At 40.5% G+C, this 23,616-nt stretch overlaps 2 protein-coding genes across 10 annotated transcripts in view; one reads left to right on the top strand and one right to left on the bottom strand.

Annotated features, from left to right (window-relative positions):
• The window catches only part of NBR1 (NBR1 autophagy cargo receptor), a 28,795-nt gene extending 9,885 nt beyond the window's left edge, over positions 1–18,910 (bottom strand). For 3 of the 6 annotated variants that reach the window (XM_043904734.1, XM_043904737.1, XM_043904738.1), the window contains exons 1-14: positions 18,107–18,450; positions 14,947–15,057; positions 13,679–13,741; positions 13,004–13,022; positions 12,252–12,274; positions 5,551–5,745; positions 5,162–5,239; positions 4,445–4,659; positions 3,790–3,957; positions 3,150–3,359; positions 2,218–2,377; positions 1,834–2,124; positions 954–1,100; positions 389–464 (exon numbers count right to left, since the gene is read on the bottom strand). In XM_043904734.1, coding sequence (XP_043760669.1) covers positions 389–464; positions 954–1,100; positions 1,834–2,124; positions 2,218–2,377; positions 3,150–3,359; positions 3,790–3,957; positions 4,445–4,659; positions 5,162–5,239; positions 5,551–5,745; positions 12,252–12,274; positions 13,004–13,022; positions 13,679–13,741; positions 14,947–15,048 — 1,747 coding nt within the window. In that variant the 5' untranslated portion in view covers positions 15,049–15,057; positions 18,107–18,450. The other 3 variants (XM_043904735.1, XM_043904736.1, XM_043904739.1) reach the window with 3 other exon arrangements.
• A 74-nt stretch (positions 18,911–18,984) lies between these two features.
• Positions 18,985–23,616, top strand: part of BRCA1 (BRCA1 DNA repair associated) — a 68,834-nt gene continuing 64,202 nt past the window's right edge. For 2 of the 4 annotated variants that reach the window (XM_043904733.1, XM_043904730.1), the window contains exons 1-2: positions 18,985–19,294; positions 20,168–20,278. In XM_043904733.1, the coding sequence (XP_043760668.1) occupies positions 20,199–20,278 (80 nt within the window). In that variant the 5' untranslated portion in view covers positions 18,985–19,294; positions 20,168–20,198. The remainder of the gene's footprint in view (positions 19,295–20,167; positions 20,279–23,616) is intronic. The other 2 variants (XM_043904732.1, XM_043904731.1) reach the window with 2 other exon arrangements.

Genomic DNA, 23,616 nt, shown 5'->3' with positions numbered 1-23,616 from the left:
CAAGGCCTGTTGTAAAGAATTTCTCCAGACCATCAGGTACACAAGTATCTCAGACAGGTCAATCAACACAGGAAGGATCATAAACAGTTGTTTGGCTTTGGAAGACCATGGCCAAGACACAGAACCATGAATGTAAAGTAACAAAGGGACACAAACACCTAGAGAGAAATGGAGAAGAAGGTCCCTTTATGGGGGGAACTCTGTACAAACTTGTATTGTTGCCTCTGACAGAAACAGGGAAATGGGCCCATGGGTGCAGTTTTAATATCACATTGCGGGAGAAATCCTTGCCTACTAATATCTCAGAATGACATAATAACTACCAGAGTCAGGGGGGCAGTACTATTGGGCCTGTTAATAAACAAGGTGGACCAAGTGACATTCTTACCCACAGGAGTGTTGTGGGGCACTCTCTCCAACTCTTGGACAATATTTATATCCAACAGCTCAAAGGACAGCAGATCCTGAAAGAAAAAAAAAAGGCGGGGGGCATGTTAGGCTACTTGCAACACATGCAAGAGCCATGTTTTGTGTTAAAGGCTACTGAGCTCCACATCATCCTAGATTCAACTCTGTTCAAATTCATGTCTCATTTCAGTCAAGTGGGAACAAGAAGAGTTAAATGGGAACCAAACATTCAAATAGGCACTGGGAGGAGAGAGAGCAGATGCAGTGGGGGTGAAGGTGAACCAGTTAGGCAGAAAGAAGAGGCAACGAAGGGGAAGTTGTGGGAAGCACAAGATAAGTTCCCAATTCAAAGAGGAAACATTTAGTTTAGAAACTTGCTTCCATTGGGGATGATCTTGCCATCCAATGCATCTCACTAGATTAGAGTGGGTCTATCTCTAACTTCCTGGGCAAAACCGACAGCTCTACCAGCTTCCCTTCAACAAGTTAAGAACTTGTTCCCCAGGGCTTTCTGTCCCTTCCCCTCAAAATGCTCAATCTTCCACCTGGGCAGTCAGAAGGTCCACGGATGGGATGTAGAGCTCTCTCTTGCTGGCAGCATGCTTTGCCTTCTGTGGGATGCAAGCTCCTGTCCCTTCTGTCTGCTCAGTTGTTTCACCAGGCAGAATTTCTTCTTTAGCCAGAAAAGCTTCCTATGGAGAGAAACCATTGGGACACATTTTCGGCCCTCAACAGAACTCAAAAAGCAAGTTGATGGCTGCCTCCCTAAAATCAAATGCACTGTATGTAGTAAAACTTTTTGTTTTAATTTCACACTTTTCTATGAAAAAGCTACAAAAAGAGTACAGAGAGTTTACTAATTACCCCCTTCATCTAGCTTCCCCTAATGACAGTAACTTAGATTAACCATAACAACAACAGTCAAAACCAGGACATTATCACTGGGTAACTTAAATTTAAGCAGCAAATAGGGAAGTTGCCCTGAAACAACATGCATAGGACTTCCCTGGTGGTCTACTGGTTAAGAATCCACCTGCCAATTAGGGGACACAGGTATGACCCCTGGTCTGGGAAGAACCTGTGTGCTGTGAAGCACTACGCTGGCGCTCCACAACAAGAGAAGCCACTGCAGCGAGAAGCCTGTGCACCGTGATGAAGAGCAGCCCCCGCTCACTATACTGGTGAAAGCCTGTGCAGCATCGATGAGCCAGTGCAGCCAAATATAAATAAATAGCACAACAACAAAATCAAAAAGAAACTGCACCAAGTAACAACCAGGGTTAAGCACTGAGGGACACACAAACAAGGCCCCAGAAGACTAGGCCCAATATAAGCATACTGATATGTTTGGGGGGAGGGGAGAAGCTGGCCTTTCCAGGTTTCTGGAGGATCCACCAGCTGTGAACAGGCCCTTCCAATGCTCACCTCTTGCGGGCAGGTGAGATCATCACCTCTGCTTGAGCTGATCATGCTCTTTTCACTGTTATCCGGGCTCTCTGTGGAGGGGAAAGGATCCACTATGATGCTGCACCAGACCCGAGGCCCGAACTGCTGGCCTTTGTGAGAAAGACGCCAATGGGAAGTGTATGTTCCCTCCAAGGTTGGGGCAATGAACTCCACAGACACAACTCCCACATGGCCAGCCTTTAGGCAGGGAACCAAAACATCCTTCTTTTCGGTAGAAGCCAAAGTCAGGTTTCCCCACATGAACTTGAGCTGAAAAGAACAGTAACAGGAGAAAGAAAGTTTGTCAGTTAAACACCCTGCCATCTCAGTCACTTCACATTCACACTTTGTGGGGAAAACTACCTTTGTGTCTGTGCTCCACTTGACATTTCCTGTATTTTTCATCCTCCAGTGTTTGATAAACTTGGTTCCTGGCTGGAGGTGAGTCCCATCAGGCAAATTCTCATCCACAAACGCGGCACTGAGTGTCGGCATAACTGGGGCATAGGGTTGCAGAGGGAGCCTGGACAAAAGTTTAGATTTTAATTACTTGTGTTGGGTGTGATGTATTCTGAATATCCAATATGTGGTTCAATATGCAGACCATGACCCTGGAGGGCATACTAGTGCATCTGCTTTATAATGGGAATTCCCTTACAGTCCAGTGGTTAGAATTGTTGCTTTCACTGCTGAGGGCCTGGGTCTGATCCCTGGTCTGGGAACTAAGACCCCACAAGCTTCATGTGGTGCAGCCAAAAAACCCTCCAACAAGAACAAACTATTAACATTTTTTAAGAAAACAAGTTGACCCAAGGAATTCCCTGGCAGTCTAGTGGTTAGGACTCCGTGCTTCCACTGTAGGGAGTACGGGTCTGATCACTGGTCAGTGGACTAAGATCCTACCTGCCACTGAAAGAATAAAACAAGGGGACCTGACTCCTAAGTTAAAAAACTATGGTGAGGATAACTGAAAGGGTCCATAAATACCACAACTAGAGAGTTGGGCTCTTAAAACATTTGCTCCTTTTGCTTCAAATCCAGACTGCCTCCAGTGAAGAGAGATCACACCAGTTTCTGAACCTTACTGGTTTCTGTTTTTCTGAAGAAGGCAACAAAGTAAGCGTCAAAGATAACTAGCAAACCACCCTTTAGGAACACTAAGATCAGAAAATGGGAAGTTTTAAGGGTTTGAGTGCTAGGAGTTAGCTATAATAAATAAGACAGAATTTGGTTTAAGTTCCAGTTTTAGAGGGCTGGACCTAAAGCTCTGGCTCCCGCCCTGGCCCTGGGCTTACATCGGGGTGTTTGACTGCAGCAGGCTCTCGGGTCGGCCCAAAGGAGACTTGGGGCTCTGCAGCCCATGAAGCGAATTCCATAGATGAATTTTCCTGTGGAGTTTAAGCTGCTTTTTAAGTTCCTTGACCTCTGCTTTACGCTGTTTCTTCTCAGCCCGCAATCTTTGCTTTTCTGCTTTAAGAAAGTTCTTATCAACTTGCTTCTGGAGCCTGTGAGATTAAAAAAAAAAAAAAGTCTTAAAAAACAAATCTCACAAATAAACCTTGAAGCTATTCTGAGCCACCTGTGGTCTTCATCAGCGTCTGCTTCTAGTTTAGCTTCTTAATTTCTTTCTGCAGTTCTGGTTTCCATCTCATTAGCTCCAGATAATTATCCTGTCACTGCACATCAACTGGAAAGGAGCTGGAACTAAGGAGACTCTTTGGTCTTTTTTTTGGCTGTGCCACATGGCTCGTGGGAGCTCAGTTCTTCAACCAGGGATCAAACCTGTGTTCCCTGCAATGGATGCGCAGAGTCCTAACCACTGGATGGACCATAAGGGAAGTCTCAGAAGACTATTTAGTTTTGTGATCCCACCCTGTCACCAAAACCAAAAAGCCAACCAGAGAACAAACACCCCATATATATATATGGTTTTACCTGGCCTGTTCCAGAGCAGCAGGAAGGCGAGGAGTAGACAACCTCGAGTGAGAAAACGGTTCAGAGGAACCCATAACTGGTCTCCGCAACTTCAGCAGGACATGGTTGGAGTCATGGGCATACGGCCCTGATTCACAATCTTCGCAGATATTGTAGGATGGGCAGAGGCTGTGAGGAAAGGAATGGCACAGTGGGAAGTACCTAAGGTCAGGAGATACGGACCCAGACTTCCATATGTTTGCTCTATCACCACTGAGGTGGGAACCTGAGCATGCCACCCACACATGCCATGTCTCAATCCTCGAGAATGAAATGAAGATATTAACACTTCACCTATACCTATTTCAAAGGACACTCTATGGGAGGAAAGATATGAAAGAGTTGGGAATAGGGAGACAACCTTTGGGGATCCAATTTCGTTTTGGGGAACTTAATTTGTCTGGCTCTCTCAATTCAAATGTATACCTGAACACAGCAATCTAATGACTCACTCTTCAAATAGTTATTTTCTCTTGTGGGTGAAGAGTAGCTTGTTTTCAATACAGAGCTGCTGTGTCTGATGCTCAGAGTAAGTACACCCTTTACCCCCCAGAATATTAGAACCTCCCGCTCTGTGGTCTACTAAGGGGTGTTCATTCCCAAGCTACTGCTTTACCTGCACTGGTAGCGCACACCCACGATACTCCTTTGGCAGCTGCTGCAAGCAATATGCCAGCTGAACTGGTTTTCTGGCAAAAACAGTGTCTCCTCTGAAACAGGCATTGAAACTTCTGAGGGACATGAACCTAAGGATGGATTCTGGAGGACAAGCTTCTCGTGTAATTTCTGTTCAAGCTTTTCAACCGTTTCTTTAACCACTTGTTCTCTGAACTAGAATACAGAAAAGGTGGTGTTGGGGGGTGGGGGGGATTCTCTCAGTTCCAAGACTGCAAAAAGGCATGAAAATATAAAATAAACCTGAAACCTCACCATCTCTGGTATAAGAACACAATAATCAAATAGATAAAGAATGAATGGACAGAAACATAGCCAAAAAAAGGTCTAATCCTTCCACAGCTAAAGTGGCTTCAAAGCAAATATCAAGAAGCCCTTTGATGAGTAAATTTCTAACACTTCCTTCTCAAGCACAGAAATTTGTCTCTTTCCCTTACATCCTTAAACTCCCCCCTTTTCTAGTACATCACTGCAAAAGCCAGGAACTTTCTTGACTGGAAAGTTTGGAAGTTGGAAAGTTGTAGTTTGGAAATTACTAGCTACCATTCTTTGTTCACCTGTACCAGAGGCAGCAGCCCTCTGGAGCTAGCTTTCTATTTCTTCAACAATCCATCTTTGCCAACACTGCTGCTAAACCCAAGCTGGAAAAAACACTCACTGTCTCTAGGTAGCTTGTGAACCAGTCAGGGGGCTTGTCTTGAGGCTGGTCTGGATTACGTGGAGCAGGTGGAAGCTGCTGCAAGTAAACACAAATCCAAGATACTTTTTTCCTTCTGTTTAAAGTAATTGTCCTACAATGTATTATTTTGAGGTTTCTTTTGTCAAATAATATTAACGTATAGCTTTAAAAAGTGAGCATGAAAAAGTATAAGAAAAATGTCACCCTATTCATGGTCCTCTCCAGAAGTAACCACTGTTACCAGTTCAAAAAGTCAGACAGAGATGGTCACAATTAACTCCCAAACCTCTGAAGAACAGCTCAAATCTTAGACCAGAGACAATGAAACACAGGTCAGAAAAATCATAGACAGGTCGTTCCCTTTGTACCTGTGTTGCAGGATCCTCTGGGGTCTTCATGTCTGACCCCAAGACTCTCACCAGTGAAGAATAATGTGCAAGTGGCTTCTTTCCTGTCCTAGCAACTGGTCGTTTTTCTGTTCCAATAGGGGGTAGGGCTTCCTCGACAACACGATAGCCTTCATGGACTTGCATCTGCAATTGGTTTCCCTGCTTAACTGCCATCTGAGAGCAGAAGTTATGAAATAAAAACAATATTATGTGATTCTTTTCCTAAATAAAAATTCAAAGACACAAAAATAGAAAGGGTACGGGAACATTTGCTGGAAAATATCACGATTTATGCTTCTTTGTATATCTGTAGTATTTTTTTAATATTCTTTCATCTTAGAGAGAGGTAAACTGTCTGCTGATTTCCAAGACTATACCTATTCCTCAAAATGGTTTCTTTCATTTTGGGGAGTGGGGGAAGCGTTTTTTCAAACTTTTTTATTATGAAAAATTTCAAACATACACAAAAGTAGGAGTAGTGTGATAAATCCCCAAGGATTCATGCTTTTCTAAATTAAGTCAAATGACAAATATGCTAATACTCAGCCTGCTGCTTCTTTGCCAAGAATGTTAACTAGGAATAGTTTTGTTAAAAAACAAAGTTTTTAGTGTAGCTCTTCATTAGGTGAGATGTTTTAATTAATTGGGTTGTTTGATTTTTAAAAATTTAAGTGTGATTGACATAACATTAGTTTCAGGTGGACAACAACAATGATCTGACATTGGTATACATTGTGAAATGATCACCACCTTTGTCCAGTTACAATCTGTTAACTGGTTTATAACGTAGGACTCCATTTACAGATTCTAGTCTCAACTTTACAAAAGTCAGTTCTAAGACTCAGAAAAGTTAAACTTACGTCCCATAGTTAAGTCTTTACCTTCCCACTAAGAACAGTATTTTGGGAAGCATGCTTAAGTGGTCACCTCTTTTTGAAAAGAATCTTCTCAAACACTCTTACTATTTTTTTTTTCAAACACTCTTATTTTTAAAAACTACTTCAAGGAACATTTGAGGTTTCAAGAAGGTACTCTAGCATCCAAGGAGAGATTAACGGTCAAGTCTGTGGGGTTCTAGCTCCTCCCACTTGTTATCCAGTGACAAGAACTGTTCTTTCTTTATCTATTTTCACACAGTAGACGCCTTAAGATTCCACTTAGAAACAGCATTCTGTGGCCAAAACATCTGAAAGCTCTTATCTAGGTCAGGGATCAGCAAAATTTCTTTTTTTCTTTAATTGAAGTATAGCGTATTTACAATGACTCAGGTCAGGTGTAGAGCAAAGTGACTGCTATACATACACACATACACTTTTTCAAGTTTCTTGTCCATAATAAGTTATTATAAGACACTGAATACAGTTCCAGGTTCTATACAGGAGGTTCTTGTTCAACAAACCTTCTTAAAGGGCCACATAATAAATATTTTAGGCTTCTGGGCCATTCAATTTCTCCTACAACTACTCAACTCCGTCACTGTGGCACAAAGGTAGCCAGAGACAAAACATGATCAATGGGCATGACTGTGTTCTAATAAAACTTTAAATATGCAGCCAGGGTGAGGTCAGCCGCAAGGTGGTGAATAAGGATTTTTGGGACATATGGCAAATGAGTTTTACCGGTAGGATTCAGAAATAAGACCCTGAAACAGAGAACGTGGTGACCTAACTACCAATCATCTGTAGGCCTCTGTGGGGAAAGTTCACAAGGAAAGCTCCCTTCCTAGCAAGGGAAAACTTTACATTTTGAAGAAACTAAAAAGTCAGCAACGTAGTAAGAAATTGCTATGGCAGGAGATGAAGGCTTAAACCTCACAGGAATCTCAATTCGCAGATTTATATACTGATCATTTGAAACACCGCTAATTAGCTAAAGAGGAAAGATTCAGGAAGCAACCTAGAAAAGTTACCAGTCCTTATCAGAACTAGAAGTTGACCATCCACTGTCAGAAGAATGAGTAGATCAACATTTGCTAGAACAATGTAATACTGGTCAGGCTTTGTCTGAACTCTGAGCTTTGAGCAGTCTCAGCCAGAAGAACAATGTAGCATAAGAGTAAACTCTCCTGCTATTCCAAAGAAAAATATTAATAAAAAAACATCATACCAAAAAACACAGAAGAGGGGCTTCCCTGGTACAATGGATAAGAATCCGCCTGCCAATGCACAGGACACAGGTTCAATCCCTGGTCCGGGAAGATCCCACATGCCATGGGGCAACTAAGCCTGTGTGCCACAACTACCATGCCCACATCCTAGAGCCTGTGCACTGCAACGAGAGAAGCCACTGCACTGAGAAGCCTGCGCAACCAAGAGTAGCCCCCTGAAAACAGAGACAGCCCCCATGCAGCAACAAAACCCCAGTGTAACCAAAAATTAAAAAAAGCACAGGAAGAATGTGAACAAGTACAAGATAACTGTGCTATTAAAGAATAAGAATTTGGGGAATTCCCTGGTGGTCCAGTGGCTAAGACTCTGCGCTCCTGATACAGGGGGGCTGGGTTCGATCCCTGGTCAGGGAACTAGATCCCACATGCCACAACTAAGACTCTATGCAGCCAAATGAATAAAAATAAATGTTTAAAAAAAAAAAAAAAGAATAAGAATTTGGAGGAAATAAGAGAGAAGAAGCTCTAAGGCTTTACTAAAAAGGCCAGTATCATCTTTTTTTTTTTGGCTGCACCATGCAGCTTATAGGATCTTAGTTCCCTAACCAGATAACCTGTGCCTTCCATGGTAAAAGCTCGGAGTCCTAACCACTGGACCACTGGTGGAAAGGATTAAGTTATCTGTTGGCTACTGAGTTCGGGTATATACTATCCCTCCTAACACTGAACTAAATTTGTCAACAGAAACTGAGATTCTTAAGCTATACTGAAAATAAAATGTTCAAATGCTGTTTTTGTAAAAAGAAATTATATCTAAATAGTCTACATGATTCCTTTTCTTCCCTTCACTTTTCATTTTTGTCCAAGCTGCAGGGCATGTGGGATCTCAGTTCCCCATCCAGGGATTGAACATGTGCCCCCTCCTTTAGAAGTGTGGAGGCTTAACCACTGGACCTTCAGAAAGTCCCTCCTTTCTTTTTTAAACTGAGGTGTGGTTGATTTATAATACTATATGCTTTCAGGTATATAACCTAGTAACTCATAATTTTTAAAGATCATATTCCATTTATAGTTATGATAAAATATGATATGGCTGAATTCTCCATTCCTTGTAGCTTATTTATTTTATATATTAATAGTTTGTACCTCTAAATCCTCTACTCATTTCTTGTCCTTCCCTACTGGTAACCATTAGTTTGTTTTCTGTATTGGTGAGTTTGTTTCTTTTTTGTTATATTCACATTTTACTTTTTAGATTCCACATATATGATAACATACAGTATTTGCCTTTCTCTTCTGATCTATTTCACAAAGCTACATCCATATTGTTGTAAATGGCAAAACTTCATTCTTTTTTATGGCTGACTAGTATTCCTGGACTTCCCTGGTGGTTCAGTGTTATCCACCTGCCGATGCAGAGGAGATGTTCGTTCGACCCCTGGGTCGGGAAGATCCCTTGGAGGAAATGGCAACCCACTCCAGTATTCTTGCCTGGGAAATCTAACGGACAGAGGAGCCTGAAAGGTTATAATCCACGGGGTTGCGAAAGAGTCAGACATGACTTAGTAACTAAACAACAACTAACTGTATGGGTGTGTGTACACATCTTTATCCGTTCATCTGTTGACGGACACTTAGGTTGCTTCCATATCTAGACTACTATAAATAATGCTGCTGAGAACATTGGGTGCATACATCTTTTCAAATTAGCATCTTCATTTCCTTTGGATATATATTCAGGAGTAAAATTGCTAGGTCATACAGTAGCTGTATTTTTAGTTTCTTGAGGAACATCCAAACTGTTTTTCACAGTGGCCACATCAAATTTACATACCCACCAATAGTGTACAAGTGTTCTCTTTTCTCCACAGCCCTGCCATCATTTGTTATTTGTGACCTTCCTGATGATAGCCATTTTGACAGGCGTGAGGTGATCTGTTTCTTATTTATTTACCTCTGAAGTAAGGCTGGCCTGGAGAACTGAAAGAACCTTTTAATTGAGTGAGGTGTAATACTTTTATCATTTAAATTCAGATGAAATACAGTGTCCAGAAAAAATTTTAAATATTATATATATATATATATTTAGAAAAGGCAGAGGAACCAGAGATCAAATTGCCAACATCTGTTGGATCATCGAAAAAGCAAGCGAGTTCCAAAAAAACATCTACTTCTGCTTTACTGACTACACCAAACCTTTGACTGTGTGGATCACAACAAACTGTGGAAAATTCTTAAAGAGATAGGAATAGCAGACCACCTGACCTGCCTCCTGAGAAATCTTTATGCAGGTCAAGAAGCAACAGTTAGAACGGATATGGAACAACAGAGAAATTGGGAAAGGAGTACGTCAAGGTGACATACACTGTCACCCTGCTTATTTAACTTATATGCAAAGTATATCATGCAAAATGCTGGGCTGGATGAAGCATAAGCTGGAATCACGATTGCCGGGAGAAGTATCAATAACCTCAGATATGCAGATGACACCACCCTTATGGCAGAAAGTGAAGAAGAACTAAACAGCCTCTTGATGAAAGTGAAAGAGAGTGAGAAAGTTGGCTTAAAACTCAACATTCAGAAAGCTAAGGTAATGGAATCCAGTTCCATCACTTCATGGCAAACAGATGGGGAAACAATAGAAACAGTGAGAGACTTTATTTTTTTGGGTTCCAAAATCACTGCAGATGGTGACTACAGCCATAAAATTAAAAGATGCTTGCTCCTTGGAAGAAAAGCTATGACCAACCTAGACAGCATATTAAAAAGCAGAGACATTACTTTGCTGACAAAGGTCTGTGTAGTCAATGGTTTTTCCAGTAGTCATGTATAGATTTGAGAGTTGGACCATAAAGAAAGCTGAGCACTGAAGAATTGATGCTTTTGAACTGTGGTGCTGGAGAAGACTCTTGAAGAGTCCCTTGGACTGCAAGGAGATCCAACCAGTCAATCTTAAAGGAAATCAGTCCAGAATATTCATTGGAAGGACTGATGCCAAAGCTGAAACTCCAATACTTTGACCACCTGATGTGAAGAACTGACTCACTGGAAAAGACTCCGATGCTGGGAAAGATTGAAGGCAGGAGGCGAAGGGATGACAGAGGATGAGATGGTTGGATGGCATCACTGACTCGATGGACATGAGTTTGAGTAAGCTCCGGGAGTTGGTGATGGACAGGGAAGCCTGGAGTGCTACAGTCCACGGGGTCACAAAGCATTGGACATGGCTGAGCAACTGAAGTGATGAGCGCACGCGTGCACACACATGGGCACGCACGTACACACACACACGCACGCCCACACACACAGAGTCAGCTTACCAGGTATAGTTCGTCAACTCCTATTCTAGGCCAGAAACCAAGAAGCTTTTTCTAAAACACTTGGTAGAGTCTGTGAAAAAAATTGCTCAAGAAATAACTATAATGAAACTGTGTCAAAATATAAATGTGGGATTTTAAGTATTATATAGTAATTATGTAAAAACTATGCATATAAAAGAAGTCTTGCTTCCTAGGGCAAGACAGGCTTATATAAACTGTAGACTCCTGATATCTAAGATTTCTGACTGAATGGGTAAAATAGTGAACGTGGGAAAGTTAGTGGAATTCTCAAGTTTTAAAAAGACTTTGTGAAACTACTGTAGCTTCTGAGAATTGGGAAACTGAAAAGCTGGAAGGGTTGAAGAACAATAAAGGGGTGTTAGGGAACATCATATGAGAACAGCTTAAAATCAAAGAGCAAACAGGAAGATTGCATGAACTGGGGCAGAGAAAAATTACGAAGCATGAGAAATTCTTAACACAGATGGATATTGCAACTACAAGAAACCAGGAGAGGACATGGATATCTAAAACCAATAGACTGGCTGGGAAATAAAGATTTCTCAGTAAAAAAAAAAAAAAGAAAAAGAAAAAATTGGCTAAATTTTTGAAACCAGTGGCACCCAGAACAGCAGTTTTTTTTTTTTTTTTTTTTTTTAGAACAGCAGTTTTGACCAAAAACTGGAAAGGGTAAATTCAGCTACTGATTTTAAACAAAAATCTTGCTTTTCCCTTCTTCTCTCCCTAGACCAAAAGTGATTATGGAAAATGACTTAATCTGGACTAGAAGTTCAAAAAGGATAGTCAATGAAAGGCCAGCTTAGCACACCTTAAATAAGTGACCTTGAGGAATGCTCTAATTGATCACTGACAAACAAGAAGTTATTTGTAACTGCATGGTTACACCTTAAATTCTTCCACATTATAGTGTAATATTCTACAGGGAACAAAGTGAAGGAAGGAGATGAAAAGTGTGAACCAGAAAGCATCAATCCAGAGTTTTCTGAATTCTGAAATGCCAGGATGGTGGCTTCAAGATCAGCAATGAGATGTCATGATCATCAGAAAGAATCTTTACATTAGGATGTACCTTTTGCTGCATGGTATGCCAAACTCAACCCAGTCTCCCTAAAAATGGGTTTTGCTGTGTTTACAGTCATTAGTTTCTCCCCATGGCTAATGGAATTCAGGCTCAAGTTTTAGTCCATAAATATTTTTTAAATTATTTGAAAATAAGATGAAATAATCATTACCTTAAGTGCTTCTTCATATTCTCCTAAAAGGACAAAAATACATACTGTGATATTTTAACCAGCCCAAAAGATTCAATTAAGCACAGTAAATTCTTACTTTTAAAAATTCTTAGTTTACAATTGTTATACACAAATAGCTACTACCTTTTAGCTGACAAACTCCCTTCTCATGCCGTCACAAATAGAAGCTACTTGCAGATTAGTTCTCCCCCTTAAATCCTTCTCTCTTTGCTACCAAAGCCTTCCACTTACAAAAACTCAATCCAGTTCCCTTACACTAGGCTTTATGAAGCTCAGGACTCAAGGAAGTTCAAGGATAATGGTAATACTATCATTTCAGCCAGTTAAAAATATAACATTGTTCCTATGGAAAATACACCCATGTTCTGAACAACAATCTTATTTATACATGGACTTTAACATATACACCAAGTCAAGGAAAAAAGCAATACCAGGATAACAAGTTAAATGTGTTGAACTGGGAAATGTATTTTCAAAAGATTAGTATCTTAAATATAAGAGAATCTCTCATTAAAGAGGTCCTTTGGGTCCAATCAAGGTGCCAACCTACACACAAAAACTGCTAAAAAATAAAGATTTGCCAAGAATCTAATGCCCCTGGGTAAATGAGTGCATTTATCCCAAATTCTACTCTTATACTGCACAAGATTTGAGTGTAAATGGAAAGACCAACGCCCATAACCAGATTAAGATTTTTAAATAAAGCTCAATAGGTTTTCTTAGGGACTTACCTTGACTGTTGATGGATACCTGTGAGGAAAAAGCAACAGTGAATTATAAACTTCTCATCAACTGAGCAATTCAGCATATTCAGTCTCACAGGACAGATGCAAAATCTCAGGTTAGGGGTCCCACTTTTCCAGTACCTGAACTAACTGTGAATAATTAATTTTATTGTTTAACTATCACATCTACCTTTATTTCAGGTACACTGAGAAGCAGCATGGTATAGTGGCTAGGAGCCTGGGCTCTGAAGCCAGAAAGTATGAAGTATGTATATCAGAGGGTATGAGTGGTACCCTACTCTACTACTTCCAAGCTTTTGCTCCTATGGGCAAGGTTACTGAAACTCTCTGTGCCTCAGTTTCCTCATGAGTAAAACAGAGATGATGATAATAGTGTATACACACATAGTACTGTTGTTCAGCTTGTGATATAGTTGAACAAAAGATCACCTGTAGTTTTAAAAGTTATCTCTCAGATTTTCTTCTTCAACGCTGCTTTCCTATTTCTCAACTCCATTTCAGATGCCACAACTTGGCTTAGAACATGCAATTATCAAATATATTTAAACTCCTACACAAATGAGATAAACAGTATTCTGATATTTTTGAACACCATATCCCTCTTGAGAAATAAGATCCTTATTCTGGATACGTGGTCATGGGTACTATAATATACTTTACCTCTTCATTTTCCTCATCCAAGTATTTTATTTGAATAGTGTTCAGATCAAATGAAACTTTTACCTGCAAATAAAATGTGCACACTATACGATCAAGTTATCAAAAAGGCAGGTTGCAATAGAAATCATAATATAAAGGATGGATAGGGACTGCCCTGGTGGTCCAGTGGCTAAGATTCCATGCTCCCAATGTAGGGGACCTGGGTTCGATCCCTGGTCAGGGAACTAGATCCCACATGCCACAACTAAGAGTACATACAGGGCTGTTAACACTGATCACTCCCAAAGAGGTTGAAATAGTGGATGAAGGGTGAGGGGAGTGGAGGGATATTAATCTTTTCATTATATATGTTTGGATTGTTTCATTTCTTATAACAGGCACATAATATACTTTTATAATTTAATATTTACCATAAAGAAAAAAGGCAAGTTGTCAGCTCATTTAACTAATAGGAAAAGAAAGATAGCTGTTTTTGATTTTCAGATCATTTGACAAACAAGATCTAACTTTCTGGATAACCATCTGTCCAGGCAGTATAAATAAATAGAAAGAAATCTTTCCTGGAAGACAGAGGACTAGATCAGATCATCTTTTGAGGTCTCTCCACCATGTCTTACCATAACATATAACCTGGTAAAAGCACGTTTTTAACCAAAGAGTTTCATTAGACAAATAGTTACACAGGAAGTAAAACATTCACTATCGCAAATCAAACAAAAACGGAACAAAGGGCAAACCTAGAGGAGGAAAGGCACTACCAATAACAACAAAAGGAACAGAATGAGCTGCTGTGTGAACATGTGTGGCAGCTTTCCTGCTCAACTCTGAGACACTCATCCTCCCGACCTACCAATAAAAGCAACTGATCAGATCTTGAGACAAACAAAGATCTTTGTATCTTTGGTGGTTCAAAACCCACAATAACCTATCTGCTCTCAATCAAGAGAACCTTAACCTGAGGCCTGGTTAGGGTGGGGCCCACGCCAATTCATTCCTTAGGCTGTATCTACAAGGAAAGAATTTCTAAGTCCTATTTCACTTAAAAAAATAATTTTACCTTTCCTTTCTAAACTCTTCAAGACGAATTTGTTTCCTCTACCAGGTACATCTGTATGAACACCAAACCCTTGACAAAAATTATTTTCCAAAAGGCTCAGAAATGGTAAATATGACAGACTTTACAGCTAAGAAGCATGGCTAAAAATAACTACTTTGGGGGAAAATATCCCTGCTTAAAGGACGGAGAAACAAAACAAAATAACACTCACCATAGCTTCCACATCAGCCCAAGTTGTATTTTCTGGGTCAGAAACTAGAAAGCTTTGAGTTTCATTTCTAAAAGTCACATTTAGTGTAACCTGTGGTTCCATGTTGTGGGGCTAGAGAAGACAGGGTGGGTGAGGGAGAGAAAACACATTAGACAGGGTTCTGTAAACTATACAAACATTCAGTCAGCTAATATCTGTGAGGACCTAATATAGGCTGGACTAGGACACAGCAGTGGATGAGAAGATAATGTCCCTGCTCTTCTGCTATTTACAGTCTAGTAGGTGGTTTAAATGGACATGAGTTTGAGTAAACTCCGGGAATTGGTGAGGGACAGGGAGGCCTGGTGTGCTGTGATTCATGGGGTCGCAAAGAGTTGGACACGACTGAGCGACTGAACTGAACTGAGGTGGTTTAAAACAAATCTCACTTCCATATGTTTGCAAAGAGAATGTAAATTTTGGTCACATTCATAGAAATCATCTAACATTTGTAAAATCCTTTGGATTTTATGAACTTTATGATGACTGCTTAATTAAACAGACACCTGCTGTTACATTCTACTAGTAGGATACCAAGATGAGTAAGAGTAGGACTCTACCTTGGGGAATTTATATTCCTAAAACTTGAAGGAGATGTTCTAATAAATTTCTCTTGGAAAAGATGCCTTTTCCTAAACTGAGCAACCTAGGTTCTGTATTAGATCTATTTTAACAATTTAGAGGCTGAAACACTAGCCAAGAAACTACACAGGTGTAGCATTCAACACCCTTTATTCAAGTTCATTTTTTTTTTGGGGGGGCAGTCTACTTTTTTCTTTTATGGAGAATTTCAAATATACATAAAAGTGGAGAATATTGATGATCTAACTATAACGATCAACTCAAAGTTACCCTCATTTCATCTATACTCTTCCATCCCCCCAATATGGATTGACTATAGTCAACTAATGTTTAAAATATAACTATTAATGGGAAAATTTAAACCTTTACAAAAGAAAACAGATTAATATACAATGAACCCTGAAAGACCCATCGACTGTCTTCATAATTACCATCAACTCAGGACTAATCTTGTTATAGCAATGCCTTTCCCTACCGGATTATTATTGTTGTTTTTATTTCTTGGCCACATCATGCCACATGCAGGATCTTAGTTCCCCAACTGGGGATCAAACCTCTGTCCCCTGCATTGGGAGTGTGGAGTCTTAACCACTGGACTGCTAGGGAAGTCGTTCTACTGCATTATTTGACAGCCATCATTTTATCCATGAAATAATTGAGGGTTTTACCTCTCAAAGGTAAGAATTTTACTTACAAATTGTTAGATTGTTTTTTATGACTTTACAAAAAGTTTAAATCTAAGTTGTAATGTAAAAGAACAGCCTTTTCATGTTTCATGTTTTTTTAAAAACATATTCATTAATGAATCCTGACTAAGCATCTACAGATTCAGATTCTGCTCCAGGCACAGACACTGCAGAGGACCAAGATTAAGTCTCAGGAGTTTACAGTGAAGAAGGGAGGGAGCACAGTGGTTCAGAAGAGCTGGATTCCAGACAGCTCTGGCACATTACTAGCCATATAAGTGTGAGCAGGTCATTTAAACTCTGAGCTTCAGTTTCTGAACCTGTAAAATAAGCCTGAGATCCCTGTTTTGCTAACCTCACAACACTATCATAAGGATTAAGTAAAAATGTGTATGCTGGTTCTTTGAAAACAGTACTTAAACATGAAAGTTATTATTATATAAATCAGCCTTTAGAACCTCACATAGTGCTGTTTTCCACAGTATAATGAACTGCCCTGTGAAACAATACAACTGTGAGACTGTCATTAAAAAGGACCCTGAACTCTCTGAGAATCAGGGATTTGAGGGTTTTTTTTGGTAAATCCAAATACAAACATCTCCCAACTTTTTCCATTCTCTGTCTCCACCTAGGGCCAAGAGCATTATCAAAATAGTTTCTGGCACCAATCCTGCTGACATCCAGTATCTCATTCACACAGAATGCAATTCTTGGGGTCCTTAAAATTTGGACAAAACTCCTGTCAATGACCCAGAATCATGGGCAAAAAAATCGGGGCGATTGACTAATTCACTCTGCCAAAATTCGATCTTCTAAAACACATTCTCAGTTTTCAACTTCTGAGAAACACACTTCCACACTTTTGAGAATCCAAAAGGAAGCTAACCTTCCCTCTTTCTCAAATTACACAACTGGAAATAAGTTTAGATATGTTGGAACTCATCCAGCTGGCTGACTAGGGAGGTGAAAACAGGAAGTGGGAGATTCTAGTTTAGCTGGACTATAGCCAGGTCTTCATAAAGAGTTGCCTATTTATTTGCCTTGGATGTGAAATTCTTTCAGCAAGAGTATTGTTTTGAACTTGTGAAAATACCAAAGCTGTGGTTAGTGTCCTCTGTCACTGTAGTTAGTCAAGTCGGGTAGCTGGGGCCTAGGCTTTCATCTTTCATTAACTGGATTATATTAAATTCATGTTCTGGCTCAGCTTCCCCTGGCACAAGTCAGCTTTTCCTTTAAGTCGATTTTTCCAGGATCTCAAACATCCCTTTAATGAAGTTGACCTGGAACCTGAGCTTTGATTACTGTCTCCACCTGAGGCCTATCCTGGAGTTAAAATGTGACCTGAAAGCTGTGTGTTCAATAAAAAGGAAAAACGGTGCCCTTCCAATACCAGAGGTCCCTGAACAAGAAGACTTCCTTATGAGGTTCCCCAAAAGTGGGATGAGGGGGAGTGAGGAGGCTGTGTGGGCAATGTCATCTTTTTTTTTCCTTGCAGACTTCATCCTAGTCTTCCAGTTATCGTTTCCTAGCACTCCTTGTCCCCAAGAGAGTGTCACCACCCCCTGAGAACTCTCTCGTTTCCTTTGCCCAGGCCTTTTTTGTCCTGGGGAGTATTGGGGTCCTTCACCAGAAGCTAGGCGTTCTGAACCACGGACCCTCCGTCCCTCCTGTGGTATCCGCCCCCTCGGCCCCTCAGAACACGAACGGATCTCCCATCAGGTCACTGAAAGATAGGTTGTCCAAGTCACGGAAGAAGTCGCCCTTCTCCTTTGGAGGCTTCCTCCCATAAACTTCCCCAAGTCCTCTCGGTGAGACGTGACACCACCCCTAGGTAACCGCAGTTGTTTCCTTACCAGCTTCCCGCCCCCGGGGGGCGCCTGCCGGAGGCCAATGCAAGAACCGTTCGCTGCCAGCTCCGCTGCTATTCCTGCGGGGTGAATCTAACATGGCGGACAGAGACAGGGCCTAGTCCCCAGGTTCTCTGAGTTTTCGACAAGATGATTGGTTCTTACCAAGTGTCCTTCAAAACTACAGCCCCACTGATTGGTCGAAGATAAGTTGGCGGGGGCGGGGCAGGAGGAGCTTGACCCTCACAACAATAACAAACACGGGGCAAAGGGGCGGAACTGCGAGTGCGCAGCCGTGGGCCGGGGCCCCGGATGATTTCCCCTTCCCAGGTAAAAAACGGGCCCGTTGCATTTCTTTAGGTCACCGACCTTAGAGGACGACTTGCTGGAGACTCGCAGGGCTGGATGGGGACTGTAGTCTTACTAGGACTTGTAGGTTCTTTAGCCTATTATCCACTCTCGACATACGAAAACATAACACTCCAGTCCATATCTGTTGACATGCATAAGCGCGCGGAGCTCTTCAGTTTATCAACTGAGTTGTCGTTAGACTCGTGTCTGCCTCCCGTATCGGAAGTTCCTCTCCATAAGACTACAGTTTCCAAGGAACACTGTGGCCAAGGCCTTTCGATCCGCAATGCATGCTGGAAATCGTAGTTTTTCCCTCACAACCCTATTATTTACCTAAACTTGACACTCCCATTGCGGCGGAAAGGGTGAGGGTGCTGGGCCTCTTCCTGCGACTGTTTTAGGCACTATCATGAGCTCATATTCGGGCTCCAGGGAGCGATCTCGACGTTAGTACGGCAATCACTGTGACGTTATAACCCTCAACTGGAAGCGTAGAAGTGAGAGGGAGGGCGCCTATTAGAAAAACTCCGGGAGAACTTGGCCTCTTCCGTCTCTTTCTAATTACGTAAAGAGGGAAAGAATGGATGACCAATCGGGAGCCCCTGAGAGACTCAGCACTTTCTGCTCCGCCCTTCGGTTACGTGTCCGGTTCTCGCGTTCTGAGAGGCTCTAGCTAGCGGCAGCAGCTGGTTTCCGTGGCAACAATAAAGCGCGGGAATTACGGATTAGTTGAAACTGCGACTGCGCGGTGTGAGCTCGCTGGACCGAGGACTGTCCCGGGGCTTTTTCAGAGAAGTGGGCCTCTGGGTCCAGGAAGCCCGGATCTCTTGTTCTGGGTAAAAGGTGAGAGAACCGTGGGGAAGGGAGAGCGGCCCGTGGGGTGTTCTGGGGCAGTAAACAGGTGTGGGGAGAGCCGGGGAGAGGTGACTCCTGAAGGCGAGCAAGACGGCTGTTATCGGGTGGGGGGCGGGCGGAAGGTGGAACCTGAGAAGCCTAAGACGTTGAATCTGTGGAAGTCGTGGGGAGAGGGGCTGTTTGTATGTCACGGGATCTGGGGGAGGTGCAGATGATAAGGGCGAGGGCAGGGTGTGTCCTTGGGGGAATCCTGATGGGTCCTGAGGGGGACAACATGGTATAAAAAGACGAGCTGGTATATTTGAGAAAGGGACCCTGAGGGAAAACGGGGGCAGGAATGTATCTGGGAAGAGGAGGAGAAAGGACTTTGTACGAGGCAGAGCCCTTAAGAGCTGGATTCTTGTGAGTTTCTGTGAAGGGGCCAGAAGGAAGTAGAGGGAGGAGCCTCCGTAGGCCCAGATGCTGCTGGTACCGAAGTGCCTGAGGAGAATCCTCAGTGTAGGCCAGTGGGAAAATCGGGGGAAGGACAGGGATAGGAGCGTTGGTTGGTGTTGATTTTTATTTTAAGGGATAGAAAGAAAACAACTGTGATGATTGGAGAGATAGGAGGGTACCACCACTCACCCAGTCAGTCATCCCACTGTGGCTTTCCCTTTCTTGGAGAACGAAAAAAATCAAAAGGAAATGGTTGGAGGCTAGATGTGCACAAACAGAATTGAAATGGTCTTAATTACACAAAACGTTTAGAATTTTTTTAAAAATAAGGCTTTGGTCATTAGTTCTATGGTCTGATTCTAAAGCATTCCAATCTTAAATATCACTTAATGAAACTAAACTGCTGTTTATATAACCCTTTTAAAGTGATTTATGTAGTTCATTGGAACAGGAAGAAATGGATTTATCTGTGGATCATGTTGAGGAAGTACAAAATGTCCTTAATGCTATGCAGAAAATCTTAGAGTGTCCAATATGGTAAGTTGAAAGTTTATTAATTTGAAATTCTTCTTGTATATCCACTATATCCTATGCAAATGAATTGAATTGACCTTAAGATGGTAAGGAGAAAAAAAATTGTTATGTCTGTTAAGATTAAGCTATTAAAGTTGCTGCTTTTCTTAGCTGAAGACCTTTAAGAATATAGGAAATTTCTCCATTTTCTTCACTTGGGCTCTCCCTTTCCCTTTTTTCCTGTCACCTCAGCACACACAGCTCCCTGTCTTGAATGTCCACAAATTGTCTTGACTGGTTCTATCAATGTAGAACCAGGGATCTGGTTTAGCTTAAGTGATATTTGGACTTTTCATCCAGCTCCATAACCAGCTTGAGCACTTGGAATGGACTTAATTGATAAAGGGAAAATAAAATCACGAATGCTTGATGTCAGTGAGTGGGTATGTCCTGGGAGAACTTTTGGCTGAAATTAGCCCTGTATATTTAAATGAGAATACTGCAAGTCCTCAAAACCTTTAGCAAGTTTCTTTGACTTTTGTACCTCTTTATTTATTTAACAATTTTTATTTTTTATATAATTTTTAAAGATTGCTCTCCATTTACAGTTATTATGAAAGATCGACTATATTCCCCATGTTGTATTGGTTTGGCCAAAAACTTCATTCAGTTTTCCTGTAGGGTGGTATGGAAAAACACAAACAAACTTTTTGGCCATCCCAATGTAATACATCCTTGTAGTCTGTCTTACACCTCTCACCCCCCCAATCCTATCGTGCCCCTCCCCAGTCTTAGACATTATGAGTGAACCTTTGTTTTTCTTCATCTACAACATAAGGAGGGGACTAGAATTTTAAAGGCTTATAATTTACATACAGTGAAATGCAGAAAACATAAGTGTACAAGTCTTTGTCTTTGGGTAAGTGTATGTATCTTTGTAACCCAGTCAAGGTATGGAACATTTTTTTCAACCCCAGAAAGGTATCTTGTGTGGATTCAGGAGCTCTTAACTTACCCTCCACGACCCTTGGAGGCCTATAGATAGAGCTATATTCCTATATAGTGTCTTCTTTTTTTTTCCCCTATATAGTTTCTTAATGTAATTTTATATTTTGTATTTTATATATTTAAAGACATTACTGTGAGAAGGGGGTTCATGAGCTTTTATCAGCTGCCGAGAGGGGTCAATGGTACAACAAAGGTTATGCACCACAGGCTAAATGATCTCAATGGTATCTCTTAAATCTATTACATAAATTAAAATAAATCTACAAAATAAATTAAAAACCATACCTCAGAATTTCTTGGTGAAAAGCCAGAAAGGAAATTTAGAAAGTTTACTGACTACCCTCTCTCCTCTTATTCTCTGGTCATTCTGTCCTCTTCACTGATCTTCAAACATTCTCCTGTGTCTGAGCTTTTTTGCTTGCTGCTCCCTCTGCCTACAACGAACGTTCTTCCCCTGGTAATTGCGTGGCTCACAAATCCTGATGGAAATATCATCTTTCAAAGAGGCGGACAGTGTTAATTTGAAATTGAAACATTCCCACCCCCAACATACTCTTTATCCCCCTTTCCTCCATAATGCTTAATTTTTTCGTAACTCATTACTACCTGACATTCTGTATAATTTATCCTTTTTCTCAGCCACCACAGAATATAAACTCTGGGCTGAGGTTTTTGTTTTATTTACTTGATATCATCAGTAGTTAGAACAGCATTTGGGACATAATAGCCACTCAGTCAACATTTGTTGAAGGTGTTAATAAACTAAATAGGTTCTTTGATATAGTTGAGTTTTTTAATATGGTGATAGCGGTGAATATTACTCAAAAAATAATCTGGAAAGTTGCACCTTTCATTTGTGCTTCATGAAAGTTGTTTTTCATATTTGGAATCAAGAAAATAATATGAAATAAAATGCAAGTTGTGTTTTCAGAGAGAAACAAGATTTATAAGTAACCTACCTTCTGCTTTCCTGCCCCTCAACATTTCAGCTAAACAAGAACCCAAGCTGAATGAGCTTTACAGCCAAATTTATGAACCATCAGAGCCAGGGAAGGAGGAAATGACAATTGGGGAAAAATTGCTTTTGAAAGAGCATAAGACTTACTCATGATAATTACAAAGAGTGATCAAAAAGTCCTTAATAATATGGCATTTGGGTCCATTTACTTTACATTTCCGTGAGACCCAATCATAATATTATGTAATATTCTTTCTCATTCTGGCAAATTAATCCATCAATTAAAAATCTCAGATAAAGTAAAAATTAAAGACGTGAGAATGAAAGTTAATGTTAAATTTTATTTTCAGTCAATTATTGTGTATTTTCCAGCTCCTTTTTTATTTTTTCAATCTGTTTTCTATAAGACATAGACATGAGTTTTTAAACTAAAGCTATTCTTGGTTGTTGTTAAACCTTAAACTCATTTAAGTGGGGAATTCTAGGATGGGAATCATATTTAGTTCTTTTTTTTTTTTTAAACATTGCCCAGAACTACAATTTTCAGCTATATTTTAATAAATGATTCCTGATTGTGACTGGAAACAGTATTACTTATGTTAGCTGTAGGGTAGGTTTCCATCTTCTTTGAGGTCTCAAGCTGAAATTGCTTCTGCTGGCCTCTGAGTCACTATTGGCATTTATTTCTGATAATTGGTATTTCTTTCTAACTTTTTACATGAATATATAAATTATTTGACTTTCAGAGGAGTTTGCTAAAAAGTGTGTATCCTAGTGGGTGGTATGGTTGTATTTCGAACCTAACCTAGCTGCTTTTTCCAATCATTTACCGTGTTGGAAGCTCAAGTTGTAGTTAGTAATTTACATTCAAAATGTAGGAGTAGGCCTAAAATATTTCCAGGTTTGAAGAGTGTTTAAAAAATTTGAATCACTTTTATAGTAAACATTTGCTCTCATCATGACCTAGAAGAAAACATTTAAATTATTTTTCTTTCATTCCCATTCTCCAGGCTTTTCCTTCAACAGTCATTACCTTTTTACATATTGGAATTTTCATCTTTTCAAAGTTTGTGTTTACAGTATGTTTGTATAGCTTAGTTTTTAATTACCATACTGAAATATAATTATTTCAAAATTGAGTCAGTGGTGAGAATGAAAGCCATCTGGTATCATAGCTAAATCCAATTTCTCTTTTACTGAGAATTTCTTTTGCTATCTAGCCTATCTGAGGAATAATGATTTGGTAACAAATCAGAGTTCTCTTTGTCCAGTTGTTTTTCTTCTTAAAATCACATTCAGTCCTAATAATAATACTAACATTGGTACAGATCATCTCAGGTTGTAAACATTTTCCCAAGTAGCATTTACTTTTGTTCTCACAATAGCCTTAAGAGAC

This window comes from Cervus elaphus, chromosome 5, assembly GCF_910594005.1.
Source record: "Cervus elaphus chromosome 5, mCerEla1.1, whole genome shotgun sequence".
NCBI lineage: Eukaryota > Metazoa > Chordata > Mammalia > Artiodactyla > Cervidae > Cervus > Cervus elaphus.
This window is presented reverse-complemented; position numbering and strand designations above follow the sequence as displayed.